The 26,987-nt window shown below is 40.1% G+C and overlaps 1 protein-coding gene and 1 non-coding gene across 7 annotated transcripts in view; both read right to left on the reverse strand.

Moving 5' to 3' along the window:
* Positions 1–26,987, reverse strand: part of Ate1 (arginyltransferase 1) — a 126,912-nt gene that overhangs the window by 13,738 nt on the left and 86,187 nt on the right. For all 6 annotated transcript variants that reach the window (XM_051145422.1, XM_051145420.1, XM_051145418.1 and 3 more), the window contains one exon: positions 13,620–13,740. In XM_051145422.1, the coding sequence (XP_051001379.1) occupies positions 13,620–13,740 (121 nt within the window). The remainder of the gene's footprint in view (positions 1–13,619; positions 13,741–26,987) is intronic.
* LOC127190213 (small nucleolar RNA SNORA17) lies at positions 15,548–15,677 on the reverse strand. Its single transcript, XR_007830721.1, has one exon. It is a non-coding gene; the product is annotated as a small nucleolar RNA SNORA17 (small nucleolar RNA).

Genomic DNA, 26,987 nt, shown 5'->3' on the forward strand with positions numbered 1-26,987 from the left:
TTGTTCAAATAATAAACATATCTATAGTTAGTCTGTACGTCACAATAATCTAATGTCTTCCTCTCTAAAACTCCCTAACTTCCAAGTTTGTACAGGTCATAAGCCTGGGTGGAGGAGGGGGGCTGTTTGGCTTATTTCAGGTTTGGGAATTAGATGACATTAATTTAAAATGCAAATCAAAGCTCTCATATAAGCAACCATTTACTGGCACACAGCAGATGAGAAAAATGCTGCTGAGGAAGCTCAGGGAGCTGGCACACGCATTACAGCTTACACAGCCGGCACATCACAACTCAGGGTTTGGAGGGAACGCAGCTGGAACTCCAAAGCTCCAACCTCACAGCGATCCGCCTGCCTCTGCCTCCTGAGTGCTGCGATTAAAGGCGTGCGCCACCATGCCCCGCCGAAAACTGAGATTCTTTTAAGTTATCCTCTGACTTCCACATAAAAACTGCAGAACATTTGAGTGTATGATTAAACACACACACACACAAACACAGAAAATATATGCAATAAAAATTTAAGACTAACTAAAAAAGTAGAAACCAGATCCTTTAAGTAAACTAAAAGAAAAAGAGGCCTACTAGTAACAATAATAAAAACTCAGAAAAGTATGATTTTAAAAATTAAGTACAAAGAGACCTTTCAATGTGTCCTTTTTCTTGCCTATAGCCACAATCTGAGCCTCTGATGAATGGTCCCATTATTCCAAACATTTGAATGTTGCCATATAGACTCCAGGATCCAGGCTGGAGCTGTGTACAAGCTGTCGATCAAATATGGTCACCATACCTTCATCAGTCTTACAATCAGCTTTCAAGTCCAAAGCTAGGTATACGGAAGCACAGTGCAGACAGTATGCATCATTTGGCAAAGGATTCTGATTAACCAAAATGATGAGATATCTAGTTAGTAATTTATACAGGTAATGAAAGTGACAGCAGCACTTTGTAATATTCATACCCCATCCCAATCCTGTTCCTTTTCTAAACAGCTTTTGCGGGCTGAATATGGACTCGAAGGGAAGGCCAACAGAGTCACTGTAAACTTCTTGAACCAATAAGCACTAATCAAACTAATCACTGATTTCTTATAGGTGCTCATGACAGTGTTTAGAAAACGTTATCCAAAAAGATCATAGCTCCACCTAAAATTACAGCTTTCATTTGCTCACAACAAAGAGAAAAAGAGATCAAGCAAAGGGTTCAGTGTGCTGGAGTCTGTGCGGCTGTAGAAAGTGTTATAACCAGGCCCATAAGTACTTGAGGTGCTTCAGAACCGCCCAGCTTGAGTGTTTAATATGTCCCAGTGTCAATAGGATGTCCTCTCCTCTGACCCACTTTCCGGGTAAGTAAAGTTTTTCATGGGACGTATCCCTTGGACTAGTGTCTTGATATAAGTGAGTATATACCGTTTGTCTCTTTTTGCTTCTGGGTGAACTCACTCATTATGATAATTTCTAGATCAATCCATTTGTCCACATATTTCGGGAATTCCTTGTTTTTAATAGCTGAGTAGTATTCCATAGTGTAAATGTACCACAGTTTCTTCTTAGTCTATTCTTCTACTGAGGGACATTTAGGCTGTTTCCATGCTCTGGCTATTCTGTATAAAGCCGCTAAGAACATGGTTGAGCATATATCCCTGTTGAGGACATCCTATTGAGACTTTAGGTGAGAGTAGCATGGAAGAATGGGGAAATAGTAGGATCCACAGGGTCCTGGAAACCTACAAGAAGAACTTTATGACAGGCGGATCTGGGTCCTGGGGTCCTCCTCAAACTAAGGCACCAACCAAGGAGAATATAGGCAGTAAACTTCGAACCCCTTCCAAGACCTAGCCAATGAACAGGATATTCTCCACCGGTGAGTGGAGAGTGAGATCTGACTCTCACATGAACTCTGGTGCCCCTCTTCTGACCACGTCCCCTGGATGGGGAGACCTGGTGGCACTCAGAGGAAGGATAGCTAGTTACCAACAAGAGACTCGACACTCTAAGAGCATATATAGGGGGAGGAGGTCCCCCTCAATCACAGACATAGGGAAGGAGAGAAAGGGGGAAGTGGGAGGGAGGGAGGAATAGGAGGAAACAAGGGAAGGGCTAACAATCGAGATGTAATATGAATAAATTAATAAATTAATTTTAAAAAAGTCCCAGTGTCGAAGCAGCTCAATCCTCATCAAGTTCTTAACTATCCAGAGGTCACACAACACAACAGGACCTTAACTTCATGTGGCCTGAAGTCCTCACTCCACTAATAATCAAACAGCCCGGGAGCCAGGGACCTGTGGAAAGTCACTAATCTGGGCTTCTGGCTGAAGCACTAAATTAACATGTCTCCATGAGCAAATTGCCTGCTACCGCACAACAAGGGTTAGGTATTAGGAATAAGCGATGCCAATGTAAACAGGATGAGTTTGAAAGTTATTAACAAGCAGAAAACACAACGAGGGGAGCCTGAACCTCAAATAGAATTGAGCATTGCTAAAACCTGAGTCATTTTGTGAGTATGATTCAAGGTAGGCCTCCATTAGGTTCACAGCTCTTTAAGTTGGATGAGAATAAAGATAATCTTTAAGAGCTAAAGAAATAGAAACACTGGTCAAGACACAGCCTTGTGGGCCTAACGCTTTCCGGGGCTGACCACACAATTAGACAGGGGAGCACTGGGTTGTAACCAATAAAACCGCCTCCTTCAGAATAGGCAGCCACTGAAAAGTCACTGTAAACAGGCTTTACTGTGTCCTACAACCTGGTAAAAAACATAAAAATGTTGATGAGAATAAACACATGATACTGATAATGGTGTCAATGAACACGAGACATTTGTACACACAAACACACACACATATACACTATTAGATAGAACTGGACCATTCAGAAACACAATAGTCCTACTCAACATTTCATTTGTCATGTTAAGAACTTGGTTATTCAAGACTCAGAACATGGTTTAATTCTCTGAGCAGTGCATTGTATTTCTCAATGCAGTAGTCTTGAGTGTCTTCTGATACATGTAATTCTAAAATATGAATATTCTTTTAAGCTATTCTGAGAGGATCTTTTACAACTCATTTTGTTTTCTGCTAATATGTAAAATACAATTGGGTTCTGTATATTAATTTTTATGGCCTGCAATCTTGTTTAATTCAGTTATTAGTTCCAGTGGCTGTACACTGGACTCTGAAGATTTTTTTTATGTATGTAATAATTTATTACTTCAACAGGAAATGCTTAATTAACTAATTGATTTATACAGTGATTTCAAACTATATAGTACATTGTGTCCACAAATCTAATTAAGTTTATAAGAATACTTTGTCAGACAATTGAATTAAGTGGAAAATTAAATATAGTTATAAAAATTTTAAATGTTAGAAATTGAGTTAGTATCTTATAAATGTAATCAAAGGTTATTCAAAAGTTTTTATTTAAATTCTTGCTAAAATTTGAAAATCTTATACATTGAAAATAAGCTTTGTAATTGGCATTCAGATTTCACGAATAGGAACAAATGTTCCTTTAATAGACTATTTGTTATCTTAATGAACTGAATACTAATTTTTAAAACTAGAGTAAATCTTTGAATGTGATTTCCTATAAATTAAAGTCATTCTTAAAAACATGAGTTTACAGTTAATACCTGCTTACACCCCAACTTGAAAATGCAAACTTAGACTTTGAAGATTGAGGTTTTTCTATAGGGTGCGATTTAGTGAACTGTGAAATCAATTTAGGATCAACAGTAACAAAGAAAACACAGTACATTTTATCTAATGAGAGTACATTTAGTTTCCACATTAAATCTTCCTTCATGCTTGCACGTGTGTTTTGGGGATAGGCAAGGAGTCACAGAACAAGACAGGAGGAAGAGTCTCAAAGAAGCAGCTCCAACTTTCAAATGCTATTATTTCAGCAGAAATGAACCAGAAGAGCAGCTGAGCGCCCAGAATAAGAAATAAAGTCAGCTAGCCCAAAGCTAACACCTAAAAGTCTGTGGTAAGCTATCTCCTATCTCAAATACCATTCTGAGTCCTCAGCCACACAGAACAGTCACTGACTACAACTAACTACAACACTTAAGCAACAGTAATGCACTGTGCAAAGTTACTCTTTCCTTAGTTGGTCAGAGGAAGTGCAGTGCAGTTTCCCAACCACGGCTTGTGCCACCCTCGGCATCCACTTACAACCCTGCTTCACCTAAGAATGCTTTCCAGTCCCAAGTATATGGTTGTACAAAATAGGTACACAAGCCAAATATTAATAATAAATTATTAATTTTTAAAATTATTTTTGTTAAATATATAATTTTACCATTTATTAAAGGAAAAATATTTTTTATACTAATGAGATGTGCTTGCTTATTTTCACATAAAGAATTCAATCTTGGGGCTGAAGAGATGGCTCAGCCATTAAAGGCTAGGCTCACACCCAAAAATATAAGAGTTCGGTTCCTAGCACCCACAGCTATCTACACACACACACACACACACACACACACACACACACACTTCAATCTTGGCTAAGTATCTGTAAAGCATCTTCAATGTTTTTCACAGCTGATGGATACTTTGATTTTATAATTATCAATGCTTAGCAAGCAGCTTCACATAAATATATAATATAAAATGCAAAGGTATGGTTAGAGCCACTTCAAAAGTTTGAAAAGTATGTCCCAATAATAAACCAAAATTAGCTTAATAATTGGTTTATAAAACCAAAATCAGCATTCAAACAGCAATTTTTAAAATCAAACACTTTTTTAACAAAATATAATCCAAAGGTATATTAATTTAATACATGCTGAGGAATGATGAAAGAAAAATATGAAGTCTTTATTTTCCTTAATATTTTATTTCCTTAATATTTCTGTTTGGTTTTGGTTTTGAATTTTTTTTTTTTTTAAGACAGGGTTTCTGTGTAGCCCTGGCTGTCCTCAAACTCACCTGTCCACCTGCCTCTGCCTCCTGAGTGCTGGGATTAAATTCACGTGCCACCACCACCAAGCTGAAATAAATTTTTATAACAAAAAACCTCTGCATATAAAAAACACTGCATGTCAGAACTTAACAATAGTCTCAAATCAAAGCCCAGCACATCATGTTCAGAGCCAAGACTGTGATGAAGTCATATAACAAACATAGGTGAGCACTGCCAAAACACCTCCATTTGTCTGCTTCTGAAATAATTTTGGACCTCTCGTTTTTATGAGAAGTTTCATAACCACCACATTCAATTACATGACCCCATAAAGGGTTGGCGCCGCAAAGTTTAAGAAGCTGTGTTCTAGAAGAGGCACATCTAAGCTCAGGTGGAGGGCTCGAGTTACTTGCTAGTTCTCCACAATACATGCACATGTACAAGTACATGGTTAGGGAGAGAGAGAGAGAACTTTTACACATGCAGAGGCAGATGACTTGATGACAGCATCAATTCAAACTCTCTCTTTCTAAAGGCCTGGATTGGTGTTTTTCTATTAGTGCGTTAGTGAAAAGGAGGAACTGCATACTTCACTGGAACTTGGTAGCATCTTAGCTATTTGGCAAACAAAAAGGAGCTTCTCTTAGCTATTTTACTATTCTTACAGTTAAATGGTACCCAGAATGGAATCTCTGACATCCCAGCTTTTAGCAGTGTGACTACTTCAGAATCCTCAATTACTCTCACATTAATTCTACCTTACATTTCCAATCTCAGTGCCAAACCTGTCATTCTCATACAGAGAAGCAAGCACTTGTCTGAACAGCACTTCCTGCCTGCATAGCTTGTTCTGTTAGCCCACGGACATGGTTCTCAGAGGCCTCTAATTCTCTGCTCTCTTTATTCCTTGGCGTTTTGTTCTACTCACCCCATCCTCCGTTTCTTCCAAATTGAACTCAGATACCACTTCCGCACTCTAGCCATCTCTCTCTTAGTCCTCAGTTTTTCTCTGTAACTTACAAGCCACAGCAGACAAGCCTTGGAAGAAGCATGACATGTGTGGAATCCTGAAAGCGTCAGTCTCCGCAAGGCCTGCCAGCCAGCTCCGTCCCCCCGTGCTACCCCAGCCCATGCACCCAACACTTGTCCTGCTGCCCCCTTCTTCCCCAGCACCCATTGCACTGGTAAGGGAAAGACGCAGGGCCAACAGTTCCAGCTCTCCACAGCACCCTCCCTTCCTCTCATCCCAAGAAGGTAGTTTGTTCTTATCTAAGGCCCATCTTCCCATCGGTTCTCCTGTTTCATCTTCTCAGACGCCTTCATGTACTTTGATTTCATGAATGAGTGAGTGAGGGAAGTCCCGAGTCATGTACACCATAACCCCTACCTCCTTGCTTACCTGTATATAGTAACCCCACAGCCTTGTTCATCAAACCCTGCCTTTCTGTTCAACTCTAAAAACATTCTGGGCTTTTGGAATGCTGTGGTTTCTCCAGCAGAGAGCCCAGTCCACCTGACCCCAGCTTTTCTGTTACTCTCTCCATCTACCTGTCTTTTATTCGTTTCTCACTGCCCCACTCAGGTCTGTCCCCAGATGTGTGATGGATACAACACATGAATAAAATCTTTACTCTCTTCACTTGTTTATCTTCAGTATCTTGTCACAAGGATGAAAAAAGTCACAGTCTCCTTTTGCCACCAAGGAACATGCTGCACCAGTTTGTGCTTTTTTGTGTGTCAGACGCTCCTGGGTATTGTCGCTCCTCTCTTTTCGAACACACCATGTACTTACTACACATACAACTTCCTTAATGAAAATGAGCTGACAAACATTTATACAATAATATACTTAACATTTTTTCTGCCAAGACCAGCTTTGAAACAATCTTTTAAAAGTTTACTTTAAAATGTCTGAGTAGTGACATTTTAAAATTAAAAAAAAAAAAAAAGACACAACAGTAACATCTTAACTCCTGAGTCACACATGCAAATATTGTATGAAGACCTTTGCTGTTCTTCTTGGGTCTTCACTAAGCAAACTAGGGAGATCTGGTCTCTAATTTAAGATCAGGAGACACACTTACCATCCCTCAACATGTAGGAACTTGGTTCTAGGATTCCACACAAGGCCCCCACCTCAGGGATGCTCACACACCTATGAAATACAATGTGAAGCAGCTCTCTGCAGACGATGTCTTGCCCTGACTCAACTCTACAGCTCCTTGCTGAGGGGCAGAATGGACACATGGACAGCACTATCTGTGCGTCCCCACACACATGGCACAGCCTGATGATGGCTAATTTCTGGGTGTAGAAACAGTGCCACTCTCTAACTTCATCGGGGGACAAACAGGGACCGTAGGGGTACAGAGATGCATTAAAATCATGTTAAGAAAACCAGGTCTAAGAACCAACAGACACACCAGACCAAGGAAAGGGTGTTATAACTCCCTCACCTGGATTCCATAGACACACACATAACACTGTGATGGTGACAGCAATCACCAACCCGTTATCTCAGTACCTGGTGAGTTCAAAGGCTGATAGACAACTTCAGACTGTCTCAGGGCTTCAGCATGGCTCAAGCTCTGCTGTTGATACAGCTTATTTGAATTGTTGTCTGTCCACCTTCCTTTTTATACAGCTAGACTAGCTATCCTCATCCATCCATTCATTTATATAACCTCTTCTGATCCTTTTACCTTTGCAGGCAGACTCAACTTAAACCTCACAGCTGGACTCTACAACAGCAGCCACAGCTTTTGGTCATTTCACCTCCTCAGACGCTGTATCTCGGGACTTCAGACACACGTTGAACTCTGCTGCAGTCTCTTAACATTTTTCAGCTACTCATGGATGGATGGACAGACAGATAAATCTGTTGTGTTGTGTGTAATATATAGTAAGAGTTAATATTAGTAATTAAGACTGTGCTAAAAGAGCCTATGTTTGCCTTGGCTATGGTCGCTAAGTAAAGTGAGAAAATTTGGCACAATGCTGCCACTGAAATCTTGAATTAGTTGTCATTCATAAATTCTGACGTCATGGAAAGACAAAAATATGTTCGTCTATGTTTCTAACAAAGTGATTCCAAAACACTGTAACACTTTATTTTTTCCATATTAACACAAATCCCCTAGACTTACCAACTATTTAAACCAAATGTCCAGGTTATTTTCTTGCTTTGATACCTATTTCCTTTATAACATGTACTCTGGTACAACTAACTGGTTCTACCTCCAGCTGGCTATATCTAATTATCACCATCGTTATTGACAATAGAGTATTTGTTTACTAACTATTCTTTAAGTAGTGCCATTCATTTTATAACTTTGAGTAGCTAGGCTGACATTTTTTTTAAAAAGCTCTCTGGGAGCCACTGACTTGACTTAATGAATAAAGAATGGTCTTGTTGCTTGTTAACAAGACTAACAATATAAATGCAATCCCTGGAGCACACAAGATAGGTGAGCTAGACACATCTAGAGTGGTATGTAACACACACACACACACACACACACACACACACACACACACACACACACACACACAGTTTTTAAAGAAAATTACTCTTCTAAAAAAATAATTTTATCCTCAGAAGTGCAAATAGAGCAGCAACTCTGCTTGGGCAGAGTCCTCCTTTTGTCATGAATTATCGCTGCAGAGGATTCTGGAGGCCCTAAGGACATTCTGTAAGTTTGTTTTTTTGCTGAGCGTTGTTTCCCAGTGATTAAGAGGATGTGTTGGTTCCATATACCCTTCAGGAAGTCATGCCATGCCTAAAGATACAGATCAATAAATACAGGACAGAGAGCTTTCTGGGCTGGCTCTTCCACAGACTTTCGAACTGAGTGAGCCTTGGTTTTCTATGGCCATATGCTAGAGAAACTACAAAAGTGTGGGGAAAATGTCAAAGAGCAATGCCAGAAAGAAAAAAGGATGAAGTAAAAAGAAAAGAGACCCCCTTTGAAATAACATAAAATAACACAAATTGGAACTTTCAAGTTTCAGGGGCCATAGTAGTACCAAGTTTCTTCATATTAACTCTGGAAAGAGGTAAGGTGCTCTAGAAATAGCCTGCCCTATGGAAATGCACAAAGCAACTGGTCCAAAATAAGTGCCATTGTATCATTGTTTTCATGGCGAGTTTAAACTCAAATGTAGGTATATGGCTTGGTCACATTAGAGATGAAATGGAAAATTTCTTGCCAACATTTCAAAGTCTGTACAGAACTAAACAAAACTTTAGACTAATCTATGGTAAAAGATAATTATAAGTGAAAACAGAAATAAAAATTATACATTCCCTAAAAATAAAAATAATTACTTTTGAAAGTACAGAGCAAAACTGGAATAAAAAGGTTTTTCATCCTTTGGCAAAAATGAATATTTGCTGTCTTTTTAGAACAAACATTGAGCAGTCAGTATAAAATGTTTGAGAATAAAATGAATAACATGGGGGAAAACAGAATGGTACTTGAGAAATAATATATACCCAATAATGTTTCCCTCTGAACAACACTGAAGCAAGGACTATAATACCCTTGAGTAATACCAAATTGTTTGCCCAACACTGTGAGTCAAATCACAGTTTATCAAGGCTCAAAAATCAACTCTAAATATTGGCTACTGTTTTAACAAATTGTGTGTAAGGACTGTCTATGCTAGACAGCATGGGCAATGTAAGAGTAGTATTTGGTTTCCTTCTCACCCCAGCACACCACAGAATTCCTCCTTCCTTCCTTCCTTCCTTCCTTCTTTCCTTCCTTCCTTCCTTTTTGGTTTTTCAAGACAGGGTTTCTCTGTGTAGCCCTGACTGTCCTGGACTTGCTTTGTAGACAAGGCTGGCCTTTAAGTCACAGAGATCCGCCTACCTTTGCCTCCCCGAGTGCTGGGATTACAGGCATGCATCCATCCTGTACCCATGCACCCAGGCACTGCACCCGGCTCATATTTTCTTTCTTAATGGTTTAATTAACAGCCAAGTAATTCTTACCTTACCAAATATGCCCTTTATCTAATCAAAAGCAAAGCAACACCCGCAAGCACAGAAGTAGGACATGTGACCCTTGTTCTGCTTTACAAGGCACCCACAGATGCATTCACAGGGCACAGAGCCGTGGAGAGCACAGGACATTAGCACTGCTGCAGCAGCAAAGACTGTGCACCCTTAGTTCCCTTCCTTAAATAACCGTGGGGCCTCATGCATGCTGGGCAAGCATTCTGTCACTGAATGACATGCTCACTAAATACCTGGGCCAAATTTCTACAAAAGCTTCCAGAAAGTATTTTTAAAGGAATGATTTAAGATGAAATATGGGCTGGTGAGAATGCTTGGCTGGTAAAGTGTTTGCCAAGTAATCCTGACCCTGAGTTCATTCCTTGGACCTACCTAATAATGGACAGAGAGAACCAACTCCTTAAGGTTGTCCCCTGACCTCTATACACATGCCATGGTACCATGCCCCTCTGTACACATCATACATAATACAATAATAATACACAAATACCTGAGAAAGCAAAGCATAATTGTAGTACTGAATTGTTTTAAGTCTACATATAGCCAATTTCTAATTTTAAAAACAATGGAACATACTTTCTTTAAAAGTTATTCGAGAAGCTTCTAAATTCATTTCATTGGAATAGGGAGAAGTTCTAAACTGAAAACAAAATATCTATTTACCACAAAATAATAATAATAGTTTTTAGAAGCTAGAGAGCCAACACTTGCCCACACAGTAACACAACACAGTAAATACAGAGGGTTTGCTGCGCAGGCTTAATGCTTAAACAAACAATCACAAAACCCAAGATGAGGGGGAAGGGGGTGGGGAGCAGAGACTGGCAGCAGTACTGGGGGTGGGTAGTTCTGAGGATTACAGCAAGTTAGGGTGGGGAAGACACGAGATTTTTCTGACAAGGGACCACTGATGTACCTTGAAACCACTTTCACAGCGCGTGATGAGGTCAGCTGAGGCACCTTCTGTAGCCACTTGAGCCACAGAACATCTGGATTAGAAAAAGACTTGGTGATATAAAACAGGCAAGCTAGCAATATTACTCACACCAGGCTCTGTGTTTTTTTTCTGAGTCAGAGTTTGGGTCATGTAAAGTAAACTGGCCCCGGAGAGGAGGAGAGCTTCTAACAGTTTGCCATTTAAGCCTCCAATGACCATGCTTCACAGCAGGCTCAATACATTCCAGCATGTAACTGCATTTTAATTTCCTAAAACCATGGGACATAAGTGTGATTTCAAATAGTGTCCGGACTGTGATATCCAATATTGATAAACTATACAGTATGCTCTTTAAAGTTCCAAAGACTCAGCAAATGGAAACTGAGCTCCATTTGCTTGAAGGCACTATTCTCAAAGACGTTTACTCTGACTCTGCACATGAATTCTAAACAATGAGCAGCAGCGGCAGCAGCTAGAGCAACTGCCCTGAGGAGTAGAACACAGGAAATAACATGCTATGTGTGTCACTCGCCAGGATAAAGCGTCTTCTTATTCACAGTAAGCAATGCAAGACTAAATTGTTTTTGCTATGAAATGCTCATTAACACCTGTTTGGGGAAGGAATTTTTAATCTATAAAATAAACGAGTTTTTACTTGCATGCCCATTCCATGCATGAAAATGACTCAGTCACCTTTTCAACTTCACAGAACATTGAGTACTTATGGTCTCTTACATCTCCAAATAATCTTGAAACTAGATTTATGAAAGAGAGGAAGTAAAGCTGTGTCATAAGTTTGGGAGTCAGAAACAAATTTAAGACCATACTGTTCATGCTATTCAGATGGAAGAAAGCTGCTATTAGTGAGTACGGAATAATTCAACAAGGCACTCAGTAGCTTTCATTATAAGGTGGCTGCCCCAAACTGACCTGGAGGAAGGCAAAGAGAAAACTATGTTCTGAGGTGTGAGATAGCGGCCATTACTGGCTTTCCACTTGAACACAATTGCCTTTGGCTATGGACCCAACTCCAAAGCTAACTAACAAATTCAATGTTTGTTTTAAAGCAACATTATCTGTTTGATCACTAAAGTTCAACTTAAGAATAAAGCAATCCCATTCTGATGAACAATTAAAGTTGTGGCGTTTCAGTCCTTACTAGAAAAACCAGGGGCAATGCTAGGCGAATGCATTCTAAACAAAGCACAGTAACACCTGGAGAGTCTGTCCTGGCAAATGAGTCAGCTGGGCCCCTGTGGCCACTTTTTGGATTCTAAGGTACCACCGTGGGTAAGATGTTTCACTCTTGATTTCATATCAGCTTTTCAAGGCAACAAAATGTATTACATGAAACAATTTCATTCCCTGCCCCTACCCCACCCCCCAAAAAAACTGGTGAGAAAAAAAACATGGCACCTCAGAGTTGAAGAAATCAGCCACGCCTTCCCTTACTCCCCTCATTCCCATTTGATTTCCATTCACTCGTTTCCCCTCAGCCAGGCGGTCCACTTCTTCCCTTCTGTATTCTACTGAAGCATGCGGCAGGCATCACCTCAGCGGTAGACTTTGTACAGAATAAAAGCAAGGAAGCAAAATCTGCAACACCAAAGGACTTCAGTCCAGGGAAGCCACACACAGCAACATGATATGAGCCTCAAACTTGTACCATCTGTACGAAGCCACAGTCCACTGCCCTGTACACCAAGAGGTGTTTTACGCTTTGAGTGGCACTTAGACTGCAGAGAAGCAAACAGGACCCACAGCAGTTTGCTTTGTTTTGTTTTGCAGAACAAATGGAAATAAATGCCGACAAAAGTCTCTGACATAAATCTGACGCAATATCCTAATTTGGGTAACAAAACCAAAATAAATAAGAGACAATTCTTAATATTGTATCTGATTTTCCTCCCTTGTTATAATGCAATAAAGTAAGCCTTACTATATTTATTAACGTACATTAATTATATACAATAGGTTCATTATAGTATTTTACACACACACACACACACACACACACACACACACACACACACACAGACACACACACACGGCTGAGTATAAATGGCTGATTCTCCTGCCTTTACCTTACACCTGCTGGGATTCTGTGCATAAGCCACCACACTTTGCACCTATTTTTATATTGATATTAAGTGAGAAATCTGAGAGCAAGGAAGCTTCTTAACAGTCTAAAAGCACATAGTATACCTGTTGGTCATGAGTCAGGGTCCAACTCCAAGGCTATTCTAATACAGACTAATATCCAAAGGAGAAAGATGGCAAATAAAATGTGGCTAAGGCTATTCTCTCAGGGAGTGGAAGAAGGCACAGAAGATGCGACACACCAGAGTTATAAGAAGAAAGTACCACCACAAAAACTTCACAAAACAATTATCTCCACAACACTGTTCTACAAACTCACTTAGCTTAATTCCCCAATATTTCTGTCTTTACGTTGGTCAAATAAGCAAACTAGTAGGTGATTTTTATACTGTGATAATTGTTAAAGAATTAAAGATAAAAATGTCAGCCCTCAAAGCATGTGAAAACTAATCTAACAAGAGAAACGCAGGCGGTAAGCAGCAAGAGTACACACTGCTTCACTGTTTGTCTTCCTTCTCATACACACATGCATATGTGTGCACGCATGTGTGCATATTCATACACACTGTCTAACATACCAAAAACTACCGAGAGCCACAAAAAGGGTAATGATGTCGAGCTGGGCTCCGCCCTAGACATACCTGCTTGCGGGTCCTGGTTCAAACGGCAGTACTTGGAGTTGTCAAGAGAAGGCAGGCACTGCTCAATGGGTACCCAGATATACGTCTCAGGACACAGCAAATCAGAAGGCCTATATTGACCCTAAGGAAAAGTGAAGAAGAAAAAAAGGCACAGGCATTAGAAACACTAACTCCTGAGTCTGAGGCTCCAAGGGGCAAAGAAAGATATGATGACAGGCTTAATGTCAACCAAAAGGCTTTGCCATAAACACCAGTGATCACTTTTGTATTTAGAGAATGCATAGGTAAGGCAAGGCTTTCTAAAAGTGACACACTGCCATTTAGCAGGCTATATTGATTTGGAAGTGAGAGTTTGTACTCTTTTGGAAGGAAGCACGTTGTCTTTGAAGAGCTAGTGAGGAACAGAGCAAAGCTTCTTTGCATATATTAGAGAACCATAAAAAGCCATATAAAGGAAGCTTATTTTCAAAAGTAGAATCATACTGTTCTCAATCACTAATTTTTTAGTTTATAGGCTCAAGGCTGATAATATTCAGTCCATGCAAATGTTTTTAAAAGTACAATCCTAGTAAGACATATCTACTAACAATCTAAACAAAAGCTTAAAAATAGAAATTCTAAAGAGAAAAAATAGAAATTCTAACAAAACCATGAAAATATAACTTCAAAAATTCTACTTTATATGTAGATCAGTTACATAATTCAAGTGTACAACACTATATAGTATCCGCTGGAATAAATAAGTCATTTATTTATGAGTAGCTAAGAAAGGATGATACAAATTGTAAGAATGTATCAGTGAATTTTTTCAGAAAAGCCATAGTTTGTATACTTTTAAACTATAATGAGATCTGGTGCCCTCTTCTGGCCTGCTGGCTCACATGCAGTACAGAATACTGTATAAATAATAAGTAAGCAAATAAATAAATAAATAAGTCTAAAAAACAAACAAACAAAAAACACTTGCAACAAGGGCCAGCTCTGCTGTGGTGCTCAGGTGAGGTGCAGGGCTTGCTCTTCCAAGTGCTACAGCAGGTGAGGGACAGGAAAAGCTTTCCTGTTCTCATGACCCCCAGGGCCAATTTTCCCACCTGCTGTATGTGGCAAGGGATAAGGGTGAGAGAAGGCAGACAATTTGCAGGGCTAGCTCTCCCATGCTCACACCACCTTCAGGGTCCACTCATCTGCAACCCCCACATCCAGGGCCTGATCTCCCCCGCCCCTCCCCGTGCTATAACAAGTGAGGGGCAGGAACAGCTCTCCTGCTTGCCACAGATGGTAAGGGCCAAGGAAAAAGGAGAGTATCTCTCCCTCATCCACAAGAGAAAAGTGGTAAGGCCAGCTCTCCCACTCGTATCCTTGGGGCTGGCTTACCTACAACTCTCACAATGTGCCGAGCTGCTCTCCTGAATACTTGCAGCTGGTAAAGGCAGGGTCAACTCTCCTGCTCTCACGCCCAGGATGTCCAGGTGAAGAGGGGGCAGTTCTGCACAGTCCTCAGATACTAACACGTCACCAGGTGGCATCCCAGACTAGGGACGTCTACCTGGCTTTCAAGGGTAACAGACCCCTGCTGCTGTAGAACCAAGGACCCAGACATGGCTCTTGATGGCAGTACAGGCCAGGACCCCACCATGGTCCCAGGTAGCATCAATGGCTACTCACACCACGCTGCTCCTTGCTTCCCTCAAGTCTATAGCTCTGCCTCTCCTTCACTGTACCCACATCCTTCTCCACCACTCACTTAGTGGTACCCAGGTCTCTGAGTGTCTGGGGTTGTCTCAGGAGTGGTTTTAGGAGTGTAATGCCCTTCTTGTGCATTATGGTACTGAGCAGGGTCATCTCTGGCATGATCTGCCCCACGCCCCCAGTCTTGAGGCCTGTGCAGCTACAGACTGGTGGTCCTCTCAGGCTTGCTTTTCTCAGGGAATGTTAAGCTACTAATCATTCAGATGTTCATAGGTCAGAACGCTGAGCATAGACATAGCCTTTCACCTCTCTGCCACCTACTGACGCATGTGACACAAGAGCCACACCTGCAACATCTCTAGGGGCAGGCCAGGTTAAAATTTAGTGCAGGCATTTAAAAAAAAATTTTAATAATACAGTGTAGGAAATTACTTCAGTATATGGAAAGGGCCAGCCTAATTTCTCTTGTATTTACTCAATGGCCTCAGCATAATTTTTTTTTGAACACTCTTCACTTCCCCTACTGATTAAAAGTATCTCTTGCTAAATTTCTATATATACTGAGTTCTAAACTTGTCATGTGCTAGGACTACACCGTTTTCAGTATTAAAGCTTTATGAAATATTTACTCCCTGGGAAATCTAATCTCTCATCACTCCATTTACAGAATCTTCTCCATCTTGTTTAATTATTCTAGAATTCTCAGTTTGGTAAAAAGAATATGATCGGCATGAATTTAAAAACTAATAAAATGGAAGAGCACATATCCATGTAGTAACAGAACATGAGAGAACCCCAAGAATGTCTAGTGAGAAAAGTGTGTTAAAATAACAACTAAAACCCCAACTGTGCAAACAATCCTATTTTCTAACTTGAGGCTATAGTCAAAGCAAACACTGGGCATGAGTCCTGAAGGTTGAAACAGTGGACTTTCCCCCTTAAACATATTCTATAAACAGATACAGATCCATGAACGAATCCTGGAACAAGGGTCTGAATCTAACAACACTGACGAGGAGACTCGGTGAGACAGTAGGTGCTGGAACCAGAAGATTGACAAAACCACGCTTTTAGGTAACTGGTAACCAGTCCTCTGAAGTATCTGAGTTGCATGAAGGTGAGGCACACATGAATTACATATGTGTCACAGGTACAAGTCCTCAAAGTGCTTAGGTTTCACAACGTTCTATGAAGGTCCTATTCCCTCATAGGAGGAATTCTCATTTTATTTTTAATTCCTTAAATACTTAACTCACTAAAAGATCAGAAATACATTTTGACTTCTTTATATCATTTGAAATCAAACCTGTCAATTACATTAAATATTATTCTTCAAATTGTAGGCTTTTTTCAATACTTCAGATAATCTCTCACCCCATTAAAGAACACAGTTTTGTGGCATCAACTACTGTGAAATATGCGCTTTCTAAACTAAGCTGGTTGAGAGGCATGTGACTGAAGTTCACAAAGCCTAATTCAGAGCACAAGGAAGTGAAAGCCACCCTGCCTGTTCCCTATTGTAAGAAAATGAGAGACGTTTGCATTAAGAATGTAATTACTTAAGGATTTGGACAGACTTTCCTGTGGTCAGAAGAAAAATATTTAATCAACCTCTAAGTATACACATTCAGATTGAACAATGAAGTAAAAGCAGATTAATTCTTTCCTAGGGTGCTAACTTTGAGATAAATGAAAAAATGTGAGTTAGCACAGATTTCTGAAGTCCTTAGAATTTTGAAAATGTAACACCTTTGACAGCTTATTCCACAGCTTTGAGGAGTTCTTTCAAAGTGACAAACAGTTCAGAAGAAGAGTGACTAGATCTGAGTTGCTACAGAAGATACTATTTTGTTCCAAATATAGCTGTAATATTCAGCAGCTGTCTCTTTAATCAAAATTGCTTAAGACTATTTGTAAATTCAAATCTACTGAGAAAGACAAAGAGGGAGGGGGAAGAGAGAGAGATCTCATAATATGGCCTAATAATATTTCAATCAACTTTACTAGGTTGTCATAGAAGAAGAGTTTTTAAAATGCCAGAGTTAACCCTAAAACATGCACAAGGAGGAAGGCCTCAAAGCCCAGCTGAGCACATTTCCTGCTCCACGTCCATTAGAAAAGATCATCTTCCCAGAGGGGAACTGTTTGCTTTGGTTTTGGTCAAGGCAATGAACAAAAGCATTCTTCTTCTCACTTGTGTGCTCTAGACCATAATTTGAAAACCTTTACCATACTGGTCAGATTTTCCACTCTATGAAAGAGCCACTGAATAAGTTATGTAAAAATTACCTCAGGTCTAGCATAATAGTCAGAATTCAACCTAAAAGTTGCATTCATTTTGATAACCAGAGGCTAAAATATCTCACCATTGAGGATGAGAGTTGGCTCAGTGGTTAAGAACACTTGCTGCTTTTCTAGCAGACCTGGGTTCCATTTTCCAGCACCTATGTGGTAACTCACAACCATATGCAACTCTAGTTTGAAGAGGTCCAACACCTTCTTCTGGCCTCCACAGGCATGGCATATATACAGGCAAAACACCAATTAATGTAAAATAATACTTTTTAAAAACCATCTTACATTCTACTCAATGTACATAAAGCATGGAGGTAATCTGTCAGTCGTAACAGACTTTATGATGGACCGGGATCTTAGTACTTCCCATGAAACACAGCATGCAACACTCAGGCATTTCCTCCAATTAAGACATCTAGTTAGAAATCCTAATTTCCAAAGGCAAAAACAAAATTATCTGGGCTAGAGAGATGGCTCAGAGTTTAAGAGCACTGGCTATTCTTCCAAAGATCCTGAGTTCAATTCCCAGCAACCACATGGTGGCTCACAACCATCTATAATGAGATCTGGTGCCCTCTTCTGGCCTGCAGCACACATGCAGGCAGAATACTGTATGAAATGGTTCTAACTAGCCCTAAGCATCAGATTAGTCATGGCTTTTTACTGATGGGATTCATATACTATCAAATCTTCCCATTAACACAGGATCCACTATTTACTGTTCTCAAAGATGTACAGCCATCATCTTTTTCTATTCTTATCAAGTCCTAAGGAAACCCTATACTCATGAGCCCTCATGGTCTTATCCTTCCACAGTGTATAGGCAATCCATTTAAAAATGGAAGGCCTACAAGTGCGTAATGGAGCATGTCACCAAGCCTGATGACACAAGTACATCGCTAGAATCTATATAGTAGAAGAAGACAACCAACTTTCACAAATTGTTCTGTGACCTCTACACACATACTATGGCATACATGAATCACACCGCTACCACCACCCAAAATGTTTAAAAAAAAAAAGTTGAAAATAGATTCTTCATACCGTCAGGCATATTTGGTTTCCACGCATGCTTGATTTGCAGCAGAGCCTACAAGGTGCTAGATGATGCAGTCATTATCCTTTTGTCCTGGCTCTCTGCAACTGTCCCTCTTCCACCGTGCCAATTTGGCTTCACTGGTTTCTTTTTAACTCCTGGAACATGCAAGGCTTACATACACCTCAGGGCTTCTCAATGTCTCTCTCTGGTCTTAGTCATTCTTATGCCTGTTTTGTTGTTGTTGGTGGTGGTGGTGGTGGTGTGTGTATGTGTGTGTGTGGACTGGACCCAGCGCGTTTATATATGTCATACAAACTCTGTACCACAGAGCTACATTAAATCCCTGCCTCCTTTTGTCTTTAGCTTTAAAAATAATATTTTTAATTATGCAGCAGTCTTACTAAGTTGCCCAAAGAAGCCTTGAACTTGAACCCTCCTGTTTCATATTCTTGAGCGGCAGAGCTTCAACACAAGGCACTTTACATGGTTCTTGATGTCACACCTCCGATGAAGGCCATCGATCCTCCTTACTATTTGTCACCCATAGGCATAGCAACACTCTTGTCTATGTTTTGTCAATTTGTACCTCTCTAAAACTTGTTAGAATACATAGTCAGAGATTGTGTTTTCAGCCTAGGCTGATTTTCTGTAAACAAACGGTAGATGAATCAACAATGAATCTACCACCACATCCCACCTTTCCTGCTTTCCTATGAGCATAGTGGGTGTCCTGCTGTATGTACTAATATGACATGCAGGAGTCTATCAATATTTGTTGAATTTACACTCTGGATGCAGCGCTACCATACCTGTATTGTATAAAACTAGCTTCCAGCTCTTGGGAAAGCCCAAATGCTGAAAAGCCAAGTTCACTGCCCTAAGAAGGCCTATAAATACCACTGCAATTAGAGAGATTTCATATTAAACAAAGTTAGAAACTACCCACTCATGTCAATTTCACTTTTTTTGCCCCAAAGCATTTAATTTAAAATACTTTGCATTTTCTTTTCAAAGAAGAGCATGGCTTTTCCTATTAAGCTTCACTTAAGTGAAGACAACAAAGGGAGGGAATAAAATGCAACTTTAGAAAGAGCCTCTTCACTAGTGGTAAAGATAACAATGTTTTCTCCCTGTGTTGCTTAAGAGCATAGTCCTCAGGCCGAAGAGATGGCTTAGTGGTTAAGAGAACTTGTTGCAACTTCAAGGGACGCGGGTTCAATTCCCAGCACCCACATGGAAGGCCACAACTGTCTATAACTCCATCTCCAGGGGAACCAGTAACCTCTCCTGGCCCCAGGCATACACACAGTACACAGACATACATGCAAGCAAACACTCATACATATAAAATAATAAAATATAGGCGCATAATCCTCATAGTATCTGAATCGAATCTTGTGGCATTCCTTCTTTCTGGTGGTAGAGGCAGGATGCTAGGGGGCAAACCCAGGACCTGTGTACTGCTACAAGCACTCTACTCCTGAGCTGCATTCCTAGATCTCAGACATTCTTGCTACTGTAGAGATAAAACAGCAAGACCATGCAATGTCACTGATGAGCTATGAACTATTCTACATTTCCTTTGTCATTCCACAGCTTAATCTAAGATTATTCACAATTTCCCCCACATATTTACAAAATAACCTCCAGGTCTTAATACTCAAAGCCAGTTCAATATATGCACTTGGCACCTGACATGAGCCTACACATATGCTCACTACCTATGAAGGAAGAGGAGGCAGCTGTGTCCAATGACTTGCCAGAGAGTGGCACAACAGTTGCCTGGCACACAGTACTAAACAGAATGTACTGAAAAGGTAGTACTGAAAAGAATGAGGACTACACGTGAGCGGCTGGTGCATCAAAGGTCAAAGAATCAGCTTTCTCTGCAGCAGCAGCAAAGGTCTCTATACATTATGTCTTAAAAGCTAAGTAGCATCATGTCAGGAGAAAAAAACAACAACAATAACACAACAAAAACAGAAAAGCAAACCAAGCTCTCACCAACAGCAAACACAGATCTAAGAACTACATTGTGTACTCAGTGTGGTAGAGGCAGGTAGATCGCTGTGAGTTCAAGGCCAGCCTGGTCTACAAAGGGAGTCCAGGACAGCCAAGGCTACATAGAGAAATCTTGACTTGGGGAAAGGGAAAACAAAAAACAACTACATCGCCGGCTACCTCTAGCACTCCAAATTTATATCCATCAAAATTCTACCAAATAAGAGATGACAGATAACTGTTTCATCTTTACAGCTAGTTATATGGTCCTGTGTCTTCACAGTTTGAGCAAGCTTCAAAAACAAATTTATCATTAGCTTTACGTTTAAAATGTGAACGTTGAGTTAGTTATAAAGAGTAACTCCATCTTCTTCTTAAAAAAAAAAAAACAAAAAACAAACCAATTTCCATACAGTCAACTTCATGGCTATTACCTTCCTCTTAACACAGAATGACACACTGGAAGGAGGTTTTAGTCTCATGAGTGGATCCATGGATGATCTGGTATTATCTGGAGAAGCATCAGGAAACGTGGGCTTTAAAATGACATTACGCTTTCTTTCATCTTGTTCCATTGCCTGTCTTCCCAGATTCCCAGCAAAGCACTGCTTACAACTGAATGCAGTTGGTCCCAAATAAAAGAAAGTTGTAGTCTTTATAGTATAATGGAAAATGCCCCCAAAAATCCAAAAGGAAGCAATGAGTAAATATCCCTCTTTAAACAATTTACAGTGTTAAAAGAACTAACTCTTTGATTATATTAAATCCAGAAATACAGGATTTTAATTTGTAATGGCTTTAATAGCTATTCAAATTTTTCTTTTTGGCCTTTGGAAGATGAAGTACATGAACCTTTATGTATTTGGAGCCATATGTGCTTGCTAAGCTGAGATATAAAAATTCTCTTTGAATATTGCACTTTTCTTTGTGAAAGTTTAAACAACATTTAAATGAGAAATTATTTCTTTAATTAAAGTTAAAAGATTTGAGACTGTTTTCTCAGGAAAAAAAAAATCAGAGAAAAGTAAAGAAATGCTTTCATATGATATTCACCCAAGTTACATTCTTGGCTTTTAATTGGAAACATCTGGGGATGGGCTTGGCAGATTGTAATAAAATTGAAGTTACCAATTCACACCCTGCCATTTCGAGGGTATTTTGTTTTTACAGTTTTCAAATCAAAACCAAACGGACTTTCCTTTGAACTCTGGTCCCAAACTAAAGACCTTTATGAGATTTTACTTTCAAGAATACTTTGTAAATATTTTGTAAAATGGGAAGGATTTCATGAGCATTTGGGAATAGGCTAAACTAGCAGAGTCTGTTTTGAAAGTTCAAGTTAAATTGAAATTTAAGTATACAAAATAGATGAAATCACTGAAACATGCATAGACTACTCACTTCCCTGCCCCTGACTGAACACCAGTAGCAATGTACAAAAAAAAAAAGATCAGGTAAAACTGATATCAGTATCCCACTTTCCACAATAAACCTATTGACTTTACTAAAACCAATTGTTCTAGCACCACCTAATCAAAAATAGTTCAAAAGGACCCACTAGAGTGGGGCTGCACTGCACCGCCCCTCAGGTCAGAATTCAGGCTTATTAAACCCAGTCCCTTCCCTGAAAGACAACACCAGTGGAATCCCATCTGCAGAGTACTACAGCAGACCCTTGCTCCTGACTCCGTTACATAAACAGAGATTGACTTTATCAGTCCCCAAGAGACTGCTTTAGGAGTAACCTGAGCTGCTGTGTTTTCAAGAACTGTGGCTGTGCCACACTCGACTGCTGAGGTGTGCTGGGGCCAGTAAAGACAAAGCGCCTCAACATCTGAATCCATTTGTGCTCCCAAATTCTCAACACCAACAGATGTGCTCCATGTGCTGCTGGGCAAGCTTTGAAAATTTAAAAATACATATTTTTTTTCCACTGACAAACAGAAAGTGATGGTATTCTGTGTTTCTTTAATTAAAATCCAAGGGTTCTCAAAGGCTCTGGGACTTACTTTAAAGCTTCTTTAAGACTAGGCTATTTACTTTGCTATTGGCAAATAATAGAGAATAAAGATTCTAATTCAGTTTTAATCACAATCTTTGCTTTTACTTTAGAAACCCTGAGTTAATCCTTTTTCTTTTGGAAAATACAAAGAAAGCTTGTGAAGAAAAGATTCAGGGACTCAACTTACAGTACAAATTTAATTTCAATCGAAGGGTCACAAGTTGAAAAGGATAAAAAAAAGAAGAAGAAGAAGACTGAATCAGGACAAAGAAAATAATAGAGAAAAAAGTAAAATTCAAAGCTTTAATTTCTGTTAAGGAAGCATGAGAGGGGAGAGAGAGAGAGAGAGAGAGAGAGAGAGAGAGAGAGAGAAAGTGAGTGTGAGTGTGTGTGCGTGCGTGTGTGTGTGTGTGTGTGTGTGTGTGTGTGTGTGTGTGTTTTCACCATATCATGCTGGAGAACAGGTGTTTACCTGCTTTTTCAGGCTTTAGAAAAAGCACCAGCAGCCCTTGTGTTCACTTCACTACCTCACAACAGCCACCCTCACACGCCCAGCAACGAGGAGGTGGTTTCAAGCTCTCTGTGTCCATCCTCCCACAGGGACCAACAAGAGGAGGCCATGTGAATCCTTGCCTACAGCCCTTTACTGGCTCCCCAGTATCCACAGCAAAGTGGAACAACTTCTTTTTAAAGCTAAAGTTTCGAAGGTGAGAACTTTGACTTTAGTTAAAGCTGGTAAGAAATTATTCAAGATGAAAACCCACCACAAACAGAAGAGCCTGAATTTTATTAATCACAACACAAGCCACCTAGATGCCTATAAAGTAATCCATACAGTTCACATGTTCCCTAAGGAACCCGTGTACATCCACAGGGTACATATGGATCCACAGACCTCCAGTGAGAGCTCCTCGGATAAATCAGGGATGCATCTGAGCGCATGGTGCAAGTTAAGCTTTCCACGTAGCCTCTTACATCAGCCCAGGGACTCTCAAAGTTGGGTACAGGCTAGCTGTTACTGGTGCCTACCCATTTAATATGACGGCCTGTTCCCCTTTTGAAAGCAAATTCAATTACTGCCTACTTTTTCTTTACTAAGACGGCCTTGGATACATTCATTTCAGTGCTACTGCTAAAACTGGGGGACACATAAACAATGTCTACCCCACTTCATAAGGTCCCAACAGCAAATCAAGGCTCAGTTCCACCAACGTTCACTCTGGGGAGCCATTGAGTTACTTACAGAGTATACGTAAAGGGTTTCTTACTGGAGTGACGTACTTACGGATCCTTCTTACATACAAAGCTGCTGCCTCAAAAAGGCAGCATCAGAAAGTCTTTACTCAATGGAGAGACGACTTTCCCACAGCCACATAGATGTCTTCTCCAGCCTTTCCCTGCATTTTTACTCTAGCCCCTCTACTCTAGGTAAGGGTTTTTATTGCTGCAGGGTCTATCTGGCTTACACTTCCACATCCATCACTGAAAGGAGCTAGACAGGAACTCAAACAAAGCAGGACCAGAAGGCAGGAGTTGATGCAGAGGCCACGAAGGAGTGTTCCTTAGTGGCTTAGTCATCATGGCCTGCTCAGCCTGCTTTCCTATAGAACCGAGGACCACCAGCCCAGAAATAGCACCACATACTATGAGTTGAGCTCTCCTAATCAATAGCTAATTAAGAAAATGCCCTACAGCCAGATCTTATGAAAGTATTTTCTCAGGTGAGGCTTACTCCTTTCAGATGATTCTAGCTTGTGTCAAAGTTGACATAAAACTAGCCAGCACACCCTCCTTGAGGCCACATGCAATTAGGGCAGAGCTGCATAAAAACAGTTGGCAGAGTACTCAAGTGAGGGGCTCGTGACCCTCTTTGCCCCTCTCTGAGGGGATGTAAACACTCAACAAGCACAGGTGGGATGACGTTTCGCAAAGAAGCGCAGCTGAACTCCCCAGATGGCAGCCGTTTGGTTCTGCAGACAGTCCAGTACAAATAGCAAAGCCCAGGTGGAACCATGTTCTGTCTTGTTTTTGCACTCACGGGGTCACTGTTAAATGCCTACCAGCTACTAGACTTCACACTAAGATCTTGGGCATGTCACGATGAACTCTGCCAGTTTGGGTTCTCAGTGACCTTGTGATCTAAGAGGGAAGGCAAAATTTAGGGTAATTGCCACACAGAAACATCAGCTTATCCTTTGTAATAAAGTATGGCAATGCTACCCAGAAAACCCCATCAGAACGAGAAAGGTTAAGTGAGGTCTGACAGTGAGAGAAGCTGTTCTGGGGAATATCAGCTGAATTTCTACAGAGTATAGTGTACAAGTCAACAGTCTGTAGAGGTTCTCTGTCTACATACTGTTTCTCCTTCAACATCGTCCCTTCCTCCCCAAACCCCACCGAACTATTGTCTAAATAGATCAGTTCTTGTATTTCCTGTGCCTAAAAATGCCTTTATGGACTGAGTTTTCAATAAATACTGAAATACTTATTAAGATGAATTGGGTCCAATTATATTTCTAAAAGATTTGAGTCAGAGAATCTTAAAAAATAGATGGGCTCACACCTTCCAAGTTTTTATCCTGTTTCATTTTAATATTTTGAAAAAGAGGGAAAGGTGGAAAGAGAAAAATTAAGTAGCCAGAAAAGTCTAATTATTAGTGAAACAAAGATTAGAAACTTGCTCTTTTTTCTGTGCAGATTCCCCAGAGCGCATCAATAGGAGCATAAACACCTCCACCCACACCATGGCGGCAGCGCCTTCAGCTTCTGATTATGAAGACTGGCCAGCTAAGGACACTCTGCGATGGTTCTGTAGGAACAGATTCCAGCTTTTACTTTTTCATATTCTTTTAAAGATCTATAAGTCTAAGTCACATAAATGTTTTTTAAAAGTTCCAACAAATATATAGCTTTAATAAAGTCAGTAAACTGTCTCTAACTGGAACTACTGGTTTTTTTCCAGACTATAAAAACACCAAATGTTTCCTGGTGCCCCCAACCTTAAATCATAAAGCTCTGTTTACTGCAGGACTAAGGAAAAGGAGAAGCTGGTTGTGTAACCTTGTATTTATCCCAGGGGTGTGATCTTTGCTAATCATTTTTTTTTTCTTTTCCTCCTGCCCGATGGAAAATTCATCACAAATGACTTAAATAATTGAGATTTTAGGAAAACCTTTTTTCCCTGAACTGTGCAGCAGTAGGGGTCCTGGCAGAACTGACAGCCTACCAGTATTCTGTGAGCTTGTCAAGGCAACAGCTTTTGTAATGTGTCTGCCTTTTGCACAACAAAAGACACCTCATAGATGATGGCCTCCTTTTCTAATGACCAATTAACTATTAATTACATAGTCATTTTTATTCATAAAATGAGCAAATCAAGCCAATTTCACTGAATTTAGTTAAATGTGAAATTGTGATACAAACTCCAAAAAGTCTTAGATATTAGTAAATTTCTATAAACACTGTATATAATTATAAAACCTCAATCAGCAATTCTGACAGCACAGCTCTTCAGTGTGTCAAACTCCTAAGAGCAGAGTAATCACTGTCTCCATAAACATCAGAATTATATCTATTTATTATATAAGCCATTACAAAACCACATACACATTAAACACCAAAAGTCTTTACATTTTATTTTAAATATCTTCATATGTGGTTTCAAGCACCATTTAGGGCGTAGTTCTCAAATATATGCATATAAAGGGAAAAATTCAGTGACTACTTTTATAATGGCATCCATCTTGGACTTCACATACCAAAATATATTTCCCTAAAATTTAAGGAGACAACTGTCACCTTTCTATCTAGTAACAGCAGAAATCAAAACAGCGTAATTATTATTTTATCACATCAGAAATTTGTGGGGAAAGCATCAATACAATTGAAACTGAAATCTACAATTTCCAGATGTGAGAAAGTGTAGTCCTGACAAGCCACAACCTAGTTTTGAACTTAAATGTCTGGGATGTTGAATGCATGTGGAAGCTGCTGACATGCAGGCCAAGGATCTATCAGCTGCTAATCTATTGGGTTTTGGTGATGGAACATCTAACTAACTCAAAGTGGTGTGGAGCACACACTGTAGCAGCACTTTCTGAATCATCACAAACTCGCAGATCTGCAGGCGCTCGATGTGTCTGAATCCACCGCAGTCACCGCCTTTTGATGCTCAATCTGTACCCATTCGGCCAGTGGGAGCCAATTTAAGGCGCCTCGTGAGTGTTTCCAACATAGCCCTATCAGTTTATGATAGCTTCCATGCTTGCTGACTTCTTTTTATCTTCAGGGACTATTTATTAAAGGCGCCTTAACAATCCTCAGATCCGACTGCACGATGGCG

Source organism: Acomys russatus, chromosome 5 (genome assembly GCF_903995435.1).
Source record: "Acomys russatus chromosome 5, mAcoRus1.1, whole genome shotgun sequence".
NCBI lineage: Eukaryota > Metazoa > Chordata > Mammalia > Rodentia > Muridae > Acomys > Acomys russatus.